We start from the raw sequence: 11,808 nt of genomic DNA, 5'->3' as shown, positions 1-11,808 counted from the left end.
CAGCTCGTTCTCTGTACTGTAGAGTAACTGAACTAAAGGACAGACCAGCAGCTCTGCCCAGATTAGAATGGACTGTGTGTGTGTGTGTGTGTGTGTGTGTGTGTGTGTGTGTGTGTGTGTGTGTGTGTGTGTGTGTGTGTGTGTGTGTGTGTGTGTGTGTGTGTGTGTGTGTGTGTGTGTGTGTGTGTGTGTAACCAGAGGTAACCTGATCCAATGCAACATTTTACTGATAGTTTTGTGTCCAGTGGAGGAACTAAGAGCAACTAAAGTGTGTTACTGTGTGTGTGTGTGTGTGTGTGTGTGTGTGTGTGTGTGTGTGTGTGTGTGTGTGTGTGTGTGTGTGTGTGTGTGTGTGTGTGTGTGTGTGTGTGTGTGTGTGTGTGTGTGTGTGTGTGTGTGTGTGTGTTTGTTAGGAATGTAATGTAAGTGTAGTTGTAACATGACATCAGCATAAAGGTCAACAGTGTCTCTGTAGGATCACCCCCCCCCCCTCTCTCTCTCTCTCTCTCTCTCTCTCTAAAGAGAGAGGATCACATTCAACACCAATGCATGCTGGGTTATTCTTAGAGCTGCCATTCTGCTTCTCCTTATTAGGGCAGAGCCGAGCCCCCCCCCTAACCCCCCAACACACACACACACACACACACACGCACACACGCACACACACGCGCACGCACACACACACACACACACACACACACACACACACACACACACACACACACACACACACACACACACACACACACACACACACACACACACACACACACACACACACACACACACACACAGCCTGACTGCTATCTTTCTCCCACACCTTCCATGCAGTTCAGAGCTGCCACTCACTCACTCACTCACTCACTCACTCACTCACTCACTCACTCACTCACTCACTCACTCACTCACTCACTCACTCACTCACTCACTCACTCACTCACTCACACACACACACACACACACACACACACACACACACACACACACACACACACACACACACACACACACACACACACACACACACACACACACACACACACAGACTCTATCAACTGGGATATGTCTATTCATGAATCCTAGGTGAACATTCATAACATAAGGAAGCGGATTGTGCAGCTTTCCTACGGTGGCCCCTGAGGATCAACTATGAGATATATAAATATAAATATATGACCTGTATATATATGCCGGTTAAAAACCCACCTCTTCAGGAAACACCACCCTTCCTCTTAGCCTTGCCTAGTTGTTGTCAATTAGTTGTACGAGCTCTTGTTTTATTGGATCTTATTTTGATAAACGTATTTGTAGCTCTTGCTCATTTGATTTTCCTATTTGTCTGTTTAAGACAGTATGAAGCTGATATGTCACTTTTACCTTAGCACTAGGTATACTCTTAGTCACTTGTTTTAGAAGAGAATGCACTTCAGACTTCTGGTGATTAGTAGTTTAGTTCCCTATCTATGTTGAATGTACTTATTGTAAGTCTCTTTGGATAAAAGCGTCTGCTAAATGACTGTAATGTTAAGTAATGTAATGTAATGTATATATATATATATATATATATATATATATATATATATATATATATATATATATATATATATATATATATATATGTATATATATATATATACTTAGCACCTATAGATGTTTTCAATTAAAGTTAACCCATTAAAACCAGGAAAGAATCTCAGAAAACTCTAGGATTTAGAACAGTGGTTTGGAACACTAGTTTTCAAAAATAGCAGATCTACAAGCCCACAGAGCGTCACTTCGTGTCGCACTATGAATCTTGTACATCTGCTATTTTTGAATATTTTCCCTGTACCCTGGAAACATATAAATCATTTTGTGGGACTTTAGCACGAAAAACTTTGAAAATACTGATTTAGAAGGTGTTACAGTTCTATGTACAATACAGGCAAAATATAGGCTTTGCTGCCATCTTGTGGTGACAGACAAATATACATTACTATGCAGAACATCATATAAACAGTTTAAAACATAAGAAAAACAAAAACTAAATATGTACAGTAAACAGTTCGGGGGGGGGCTGATAAAATATTCAATGAATTAATGAATTAATCAGAATAATATCTAAACTCAAAGAGTGTCAATATTTTAATGAGCCAGTTAGTCATCTAGCCAGTTAGCCAGTTAGCCAGTTAGCCTGTTAGCCAGTTAGCCAGTTAAGCAGCTTGATGTAAAAGGTTCTGCTCATAAACCATAGTATAAACGTTCTTTATTTTAAGTACAGTTGTGTAAAATAATCGGTTGTCCTTTACTACGACAATAAAACACGTAACATGAAATAATAGCTGTGAAACTAAAATAAAGCTAACAATAGCTAAGGCTAACGCTTCCTGAATTCGATAGGTCACCGACTTCGATGTAACAGACCGGAAATCTCAACCAGAATCAGGTCACCTCCTGAATTCGATAGGTCACCGATTCTGATGTAACAGACCGGAAATTTCAACCAGAATCCGGTTACTAGAAGAACCGTCTATAGTCTCGCGTGGCCAGAGTCCAGACTGTTTCGACGCAGATGAGTAAAGGCTGGGAGAGAGGCTACATTGTGGAATAGTTTTCTGGCAACGCGAGACTATGACTAGAACCCAAGACGAAAATAGCAAGACTCACCTTCTCCAGTTTACATCCTGTATCTGTGTGAAGTGGGCGGAGCCTTTTTAGGAGACTGGCAGCAGGTTGGAGTCTGTTCCATAGATATATATAAAGGCTAGATGACTCACCCGCGCTGCTGGCCAATGGAGTACGACGTCGCCACATGGCGGCCATCTTGGGACGGTCATTCATAACATTATGTCTATGGTGCATATACTTTGAAATAACCATAGCGTGCTCAATTTTCATCCGATTTTCAAACGGTTTGGTGTTTTGTAAACACCAATGATGTAGTTATGATATTATTGTATAAAAAAAAAAACATGATTATAATTATAAGTATGCAGTATCATAACTACATCTTTGGTGTTTACAAAACACCAAACCGTTTGAAAATCGGATGAAAATTGAGCACGCTATGGTTATTTATAAGTATATGCACCATAGACATAATGTTATGAGTGACCGTCGCAAGATGGCCGCGGTTGAGCTACGCTTGCGCCGCCCCCTTGAGCCATCTAGCCTTTATATATATCTATGGTCTGTTCATTCCAATAAAGACACACGGCCGGAAGCGGAAGGCCTACAAATTCACGCCCACTTTTGAGATAGCGCCGCTACCTCGGGGTCCGTTAGAACGATGAACTGCAGCTCTCAATGCATTCCCTATGAGAGGACATGAGAGTTTAGCCTACTTTTAAAATATTCCTACATTAACTGGAGATAATAAAAATATGTTTCCAAATGTATGGAGTGTCTTTGTCAACATATCTTCTTGTTTTCTTAATAGTTGATGTGTTTCACATTTAATTTGCCACTTTAAGGAGTTACCCATAATGTTAACACAGCAGAGGGTAAACCATAGATATAGAAACCTAGATACCTCATTGGCCTCTGCAGTTCATTGCAGCGACTGGTATCTCAATACAAGGCTCTTCCGCAGGGCTGTTTGACTACTGATCAATCACATTGCTTTAACTACTGGCCAATCACAGCGTGTCTAACTGACTAGTTGCTGCGCGACTGCCTCTTAAGAAAAGACCGGCCCCACCTGCCTTTGATTGGCCTACCGAACGCCCCCTTCTGTGACGCACACGGAAGTTTCCAGCTTGCCCAAGCCTTATATGGGATAGCCCTGCGGAACAAGGAAGCGTGCCCGAGATACGAATGCTTCAGAGCCGAAGGAGGCGTCTACCTTTATATGTCTATGGGGTAAACGGCAGACAGACAATAAGTTGTCGCATTTTAGTGACATCACTGTCTTTACGAGTGCCGAGCGCTGACCCAGTGGTGTACCCACTGTAGAGGCAGGACAGTAACTAAGATCTCGCCTCCCCTAAAGATAAAAAAATAACCCGAAAGTGTGTCATTGCGTGCTTAATGTCCTCAAAGTCACGCATCCAACATACTTTGAACCGAGCAGATTGGACCTTCTGTTCCAGAGATAATGACCAAAACATATTGAAAACGGACACTTTCGCCAGTTTTCTGGGTATTAAAAACCTCAAGGGATGCGTCCGTGACGTATATACCATGCGACCACTTAAACTCTAGATCTCCGATGCTAGTGGTTTTGACATACTGATGGAGTATATTGTAATATATTGTGGGTAGTATATGGAGATGACAGATATGGGACATTAAAAACGATAAATTAAACAAATGGGACAGTTTATTAGAACACCAAAAAAAATCGCTACAGCCTCAGTAGTTAACCAGTGAAATGCCTCTCATAGAGACTGCATTGAGAGCTGCAGTTCATCGTTCTAACGGACCCCGAGTAGCGGCACTGTGTCAAAAGTGGGCGTGAATTTGTAGGCCTTCCGCTTCCGGTCGTGTGTCTATGGGAGAGTGAACGTGAACACAGCTTCTTTATTATTATAATTATCATTATTATATTATTATTATTATCATCATCATCATTATTAATTATAATAGAAGAGTGAACGTGAACACAGCTTCTGAACCATTCTTTATTATTATTATTATTACTATTATTATTATTATTATTATTATTACTATTATTATTATTATTACAGCTCCTTTAGCGCCATGGTGACTGAAGTAAACATTAGACCTGATCACCACACAGACATAATACAATATTCACAACATTTTGACACTAAAATGAATTTCTTCAGAGAAAATCTACCTTTAATATCTACTCACTCTGCTGTGACCCCAAAATAATCATATTTCATGTTGAGGCATAACATTTATTTTGTTCCACAGATAAACATTGTTGTTCTTACATTATTTGACCATTTGTTTGAACAGTTTTTATAGTATAGATTGTTACTTTTTATGCATTAATGGACTTTTACTTTTTTTTTAGGTATTAAAAGGGTCTTAAAAGTCCTTAAATTGTCACTGCACTGTGGGACCCCCAAAATAATCATGTGGGGTCCGGGGTCCCCCCTCGGGTTCCCGACCCATAGGATGAGCACCGCTGACTTAGGAGAGCCTAGTGTAGGGTTAGTAGCATGGCGCCTCTAGTGGCTCCTAGTGGGATAGATCTATAAGGTGTATCTTCATAAATGAATCATCTTTGACTCAAAGCGCTCCACGTCTCCAGGCTTTCTATTTACTGCTGACATCCGGTTTAGAGGCCGCCTACCGTATCCGGTACTGTTCACATGCTTATGCATGCACGCATACTGACTGTTTCCGTTTCCGTTCCAGACCGGATATGCAAAGTGAACCGTAAATGGACCCCAGTCTACTAGAAGCAGTACTACATCTCCTCCACCAGGTGGCGACAAAGACCGTGCCTGGGTGACTTGACGCGCATGCGTGAGACACGTTGACCAGGAAGTATCTCCGTGTTGTTGTGAGACAAAGAGCTGGTTGTGTGGTAGTTGTGTAGTAGGTGTGTAGTTGTGGTCCAGATGTGTCCTAAAGGAGGTCAAATGTGTCAAATGGAGTCTGTACGGCTGTCCATAAATGAACACATGACGTCAGTGGTGGGAGAGGACATATTGTGTGTTTTGGAAAAACAAAGTGACGCTTGTTGTGTGAAGCTTGTCAGAGTGTTTGTGTTGGAGCGCCTCAGTGCGGCTGCAGAGTGGATGTGCAACCTCTTCCAGAGAGAGATAGAGACCCTAGAAACTCTACTGGACCACCAGAGCAAACTACTGGACATGGCCTTTAATGTGGACACACAACTACACACTGCAGGTATGTCTGTTACATGTACACATGACACACAACTACACACTGCAGGTATGTCTGTTACATGTACACATGACACACAACTACACACTGCAGCTATGTCTGTTACATGTACACATGACACACTACTACACACTGCAGGTGTGTCTGTTACATGTACACATGACACACAACTACACACTGCAGGTGTGTCTGTTACATGTACACATGACACACAACTACACACTGCAGGTGTGTCTGTTACATGTACACATGACACACAACTACACACTGCAGGTATGTCTGTTACATGTACACATGACACACAACTACACACTGCAGGTGTGTCTGTTACATGTACACATGACACACAACTACACACTGCAGGTGTGTCTGTTACATGTACACATGACACACAACTACACACTGCAGCTATGTCTGTTACATGTACACATGACACACAACTACACACTGCAGGTATGTCTGTTACATGTACACATGACACACAACTACACACTGCAGGTGTGTCTGTTACATGTACACATGACACACAACTACACACTGCAGGTGTGTCTGTTACATGTACACATGACACACAACTACACACTGCAGGTATGTCTGTTACATGTACACATGACACACAACTACACACTGCAGGTATGTCTGTTACATGTACACATGACACACAACTACACACTGCAGGTATGTCTGTTACATGTACACATGACACACAACTACACACTGCAGGTATGTCTGTTACATGTACACATGACACACAACTACACACTGCAGGTATGTCTGTTACATGTACACATGACACACAACTACACACTGCAGGTATGTCTGTTACATGTACACATGACACACAACTACACACTGCAGGTATGTCTGTTACATGTACACATGACACACAACTACACACTGCAGGTATGTCTGTTACATGTACACATGACACACAACTACACACTGCAGGTATGTCTGTTACATGTACACACAGGGGCATATATCTAAACTCTGATCCTCACAGAGTGAATATATCTAAACAGACGTGTCATCACAAAGTGACAGGGAAGCACTAACGAATGTTCACAGGTGTGTTGTGATTGGTGCGTGGTTACCGTGGTAATGAATCACAACACCTGTCCATTGTGTGACCAAACATTTGTGCTTCCTAAAGGTTTAGATACATTCAGTCCTTCACTCATTCATAAAGTTATCATCCAATGAGAACACAGGATCATTCATTACTAAACCAATCAATAAGTAGAAGAATAAATGTTGTCCAATGAGAGTTGTTGTGCTGATGCTCTCTGTGTGTGTGTGTGTGTGTGTGTGTGTGTGTGTGTGTGTGTGTGTGTGTGTGTGTAGAGGGACATGAGGGGCGGAGCTCCAGTCTCCAACAGGAAGCAGGAACTCAGGAACAGGAAGTGCTGCCTGGAAGACCAGAGGAGGCTGTGTCAACATCAATATTACTGCAGAAGAAGACCACATGTGGTAATAAAACATACCTTTATTAATACAAATATACCTTTATTAATACAAATATACTTTTATTAATACAAATATACTTTTATAATACAAATATACTTTTATTAATACAAATATACCTTTATTAATACAAATATACTTTATTTAATACAAATATACTTTTATAATACAAATATACTTTTATTAATACAAATATACCTTTATTAATACAAATATACTTTTATAATACAAATATACTTTTATTAATACAAATATACCTTTATTAATACAAATATACTTTTATTAATACAAATATACTTTTATAATACAAATATACTTTTATTAATACAAATATAAATGTATTAATACAAATATACCTTTATTAATACAAATATACCTTTATTAATACAAATATACTTTTATAATACAAATATACTTTTATTAATACAAATATAAATGTATTAATACAAATATACCTTTATTAATACAATATTATTAATAAACACAATACAACATGTATTGTTTATTGTTTATGGATCCCCATTAGATGAGGCCAAAGCGACAGCTAGTCTTCCTGGTATAAGATGCATACAAAAATAAAACATGTAAAATACGTAATTACATTGCATTACATTATACAAAAATTAAATTCAACACAAGATTAAGATTCCGGTCATGTGGTCTGAAGCAACAAGTGTGTCTTTAACGATATTTTGAAGGATAATTTATTTTGTATGAGATGAATGTGAGATGGTAACACATTCCAGAAGGATATAGCTCTATATATAACTGTATGTTTGAGGAGATTAGTTCTTGGGGCAGGAAGTGTTAAAAGGCCACGGCTGGCATTCCTGGTGAAATAATTGTGAGTGTTGTTTGATTTTAATAACTGTTTGCAAAAATTATCTGGTGTTTGATTTAAAATAAATGTTCCTGAAGAACATAAGGAGACTAAAGATCACTTTTTGTTCGACAGATAACCAGGACAGGCGTGTATGCATATATGCGATATTAGTGCGTCTACGATATTAGTGCGTCTATGCGTCTATGTCATGGATTAAAGTTCTCAGTCGCCAAGACTGATTTCAGTCATTTGGATTCCATGGAAGCCAGCATGTCTTCTATGGGAGCATGTTGCGCAGCAAAAATAGCCGATCTACAAGCTCTCAATGCGTCTGCGACGCATTGAGAGCTTGTAGAAAGACTATTTTCGGTTATTTTAAGATTAGAGCATTTGAAGTGGTCAAACTAGCAATATGTTCAGATGCATCTTCCATAAGATCTTAATCGTTTCGGATATTTCATATAAAAGCAACGGTTAAAGCCTGAATCTGTGAATTTGTGTTCTTGGCAGTATGTAGAACAGCAGGACCAACATTACTAAAGCATCCTAATTTTACATATTGTGTTCATCGTTTAGGAATCGGCGCTAGTGTGTGTGTGTGTGTGTGTGGGGGGGGGGGTCCTTTCACACTGTTTCACAAATCGCACATTAGGTTTTCAGTCGTGAGTTAAAATGTTGCTTTAATCCATGGTCTATGTATACGTGTACTATACGTGTACTATACGTGTACTATACAGGTCCACTCTCATTGTGTACCTGTATAGTAAGTAATGCAGATGTTCAGCAATTTGACTCTTGAGAGTGTGAAATGTTAAACTCAGGATTTAAAGATCTACAAGGGTCCATTTGGTTATCAACTCCATCATTTAGCTGGGGACCACCTGGAACCCGCTCAGGGACCACTGGTGGTCCCCGGACCACTGGTTGAGAACCATTGCATTGACAAGTCCCGGAAAAGACGCACTGTGATTGGCCAGTAGTCAACGCGCTGTGAGCGCTGTGATTGGCCAGTAGTCACTTTGAGTGTCAGTTTGCCTACGCTAAAATGGCGGCCGCGATACCAGTTGCTCCAACGAACTGCAGAGACCAATGAGGATCTAGGTTTCTATATCTATGGACCAATGAGGATCTAGGTTTCTATATCTATGGACCAATAATAATAATAATAATAAACTTTATTTGTATAGCACCTTTCATGACATGAAATGCAGCGCAAAGTGCTTTACAGAGCAAGAATACAGTTACAGTTACAACCAATTTAACAATAAAGCAAACAAAAAATAAAATAAAAGCAAAAGCATAAAACATTAAAATAGGCAATACAGTGAGGACTTAAAAATCAACCAAAGAGTCAGCTAAAAGCAAGAGTGAAGAAATAGGTCTTGAGCTGTGCTTTAAAGCTATCGACAGAGGCTGCCTGTCTTAGGTGTAATGGGAGTTTATTCCACACTGTTGGTCCGTAAAAGCAGAATGCTGCTTCACCGTATTTTTTATATGTCATTTTAGGCACCTCGAGCAGGTCAGCACTTGAAGACCTGAGGGTCCGGTTTGGAACATGTCTCTCTAGGCAGTCATAGAGGTAGGAAGGTGCCAGACCATTTAGAGCTTTATAAACTATTAAAAGAATTTTAAAATCAATCCTAAAAACAACCGGGAGCCAGTGTAGTGAAGCTAGAACTGGAGTGATATGTTCTCTCATTCTAGTTTTAGTTAAAATTCTGGCTGCCGCATTTTGAACAAGTTGTAATCTGTCAGTTGTTTTCTTAGGCAGGCCAGAGTAGAGTGCATTGCAGTAATCAAGCCGAGAGAAAACAAAAGCGTGGATCAGTGTTTTTGCGTCGTCTAACGACAGATAGGCTCTAATTCGCGCAATATTTCTAAGATGAAAGAAAGCAATCTTGGTGACATGATTAATGTGTGCATTAAAATTCAATTCAGAATCGATAATAACCCCCAGGTTCTTTACTGTGGTGTTACTTTCTACAGCCAGGGTGGATCTAGGATCTAGGTTTCTATATCTATGGACCAATGAGGATCTAGGTTTCTATATCTATGGACCAATGAGGATCTAGGTTTCTATATCTATCGGACCAATGAGGATCTAGGTTTATATCTATGGACCAATGAGGATCTCAGGCTGGCCCCTTGGTTTGAACACCATCAGGGCAAGGAAACGACACAATATAAAGGCTTTAACTAATAGTTTCCGTCTTAAACAAATGGGCATGGATAATTATATTAACATACAGTAAGAACCAAAATGAATGTTTGGTTCACCTTAAAGTGATTGGATCCATTGTTATCAAATATATAAATCATGTTTAATGTTTGACTCTCATGTTGTTTTAGACTTCCAGGACCTTCCAGAGTGCAAAGAGGAAAGGGTCTCGTCTGAACATCTGGAGAGGCTCTCTGAACATCTGGAGAGGAGCTCGTCTGAACATCTGGAGAGGAGCTCGTCTGAACATCTGGAGAGGAGCTCGTCTGAACATCTGGAGAGGAGCTCTGGTCTGCTCCAGGAGGACGCAGTGCCTCCACAGTTCCAACAGGGGGCGCCGATTCCCGGAGCAGAGCGGGCCGAGGCGGCGTTGCTGTCTGTGAAGAGCGAGGATGAGGAGGATGAGGACGAAGAGGGAGAGAGCAGGTCCATGTGGAACCCTTCCTCCACCGAGGAGGAGAAACCCTTCAGCTGCATGTTCTGCTGCAAGTCCTTCAACCTGAACGGGAACCTGAAGAGACACATGAGGATCCACACGGGAGAAAGACCCTTCAGCTGTACCATCTGCGACAAGCGCTTCGGCGAGAAGAAGGACCTGCACAGGCACATGCGGACTCACACGGGGGAGAAACCCTTTAGCTGCGCGGTTTGTAACAAGAGGTTCAGCGAGAGCTCCAGCCTGAAGACGCACATGACCATTCACACCGGCGAGAAGCGCTTCATCTGCACCGTCTGCGGTAAAGGCTGGTGCAAGAAAGACGATCTGACCAAACACATGAGGATCCACACCGGGGAGAAACCCTTCATGTGTACGATCTGCAGCCGCTGCTTCAGCCGCGGGGAAACTCTGAAGAAACACATCAGGACTCACCGGGGGAAACCGCTTTAAGTCTGTGTGTCATTTTTACTTTTCTTTTGGCTATTCAAAAGTAGCAGATCTACAAGCTCACTCAGTGCCATACTATGAGCTTGTGTATCTGCTATTTTTGAATATCCAAAATCAATGTAAAAATGACACGATTGAATGTGTTAAGATAACATTATGTTTAGTCTCAGTAACTCATACAAAGTGTTTAAACGTTTATACACACATCCAAACATTAAAGGACTAGTTCACCTGAAATATGACTTATTTGCTATCAATTACACGCCCCATGATTGTTTTGTTTGTGTGGCTTTCCTGTGATGAGCGGCACAACGACCCTAACCCTAACCCTGAGGCGCAGGAACGACCCTAACCCTGACCCTGAGGCTCAGAAACGACCCTAACCCTGACCCCGAGGCTCAGGAACGCCACAAAAACAAAACAGAGTCAAATGATCACTCGTCACTTTGTGGATTTTGGATCCTATTCTTACTTATTTTTTTAAGATGTGAAATGTTCCGCCGGCCTTTAAAGATGACGTTATGTATTTATTATGTATTTAAAGATGAGCGTTACGGAGCCACTGGCCTCATAATGCAGAGCGTTTACTAACTATAGACTAGAATCCCTACAATA

The 11,808-nt window shown here is 40.8% G+C and overlaps 1 protein-coding gene across 1 annotated transcript; it reads left to right on the top strand.

Moving 5' to 3' along the window:
- Positions 1 to 5,468: 5,468 nt before the first annotated feature.
- On the top strand, positions 5,469 to 11,690 carry LOC311063229 (uncharacterized protein). Its single transcript, XM_084082517.1, has 3 exons — positions 5,469 to 5,805; positions 7,147 to 7,272; positions 10,439 to 11,690. Exons 1-3 carry the CDS (start codon positions 5,517 to 5,519, stop codon positions 11,194 to 11,196), a joined length of 1,173 nt encoding a protein of 390 aa, XP_083938643.1. The 5' UTR covers positions 5,469 to 5,516; the 3' UTR covers positions 11,197 to 11,690.
- Positions 11,691 to 11,808: the final 118 nt, after the last annotated feature.

Source organism: Gymnoscopelus microlampas, assembly GCF_963454915.1.
Source record: "Gymnoscopelus microlampas genome assembly, chromosome: 16".
Classification (NCBI taxonomy): domain Eukaryota; kingdom Metazoa; phylum Chordata; class Actinopteri; order Myctophiformes; family Myctophidae; genus Gymnoscopelus; species Gymnoscopelus microlampas.
Note: the sequence above shows the minus strand (reverse complement) of the source record. Positions and strands in the feature narration are given on the sequence as shown.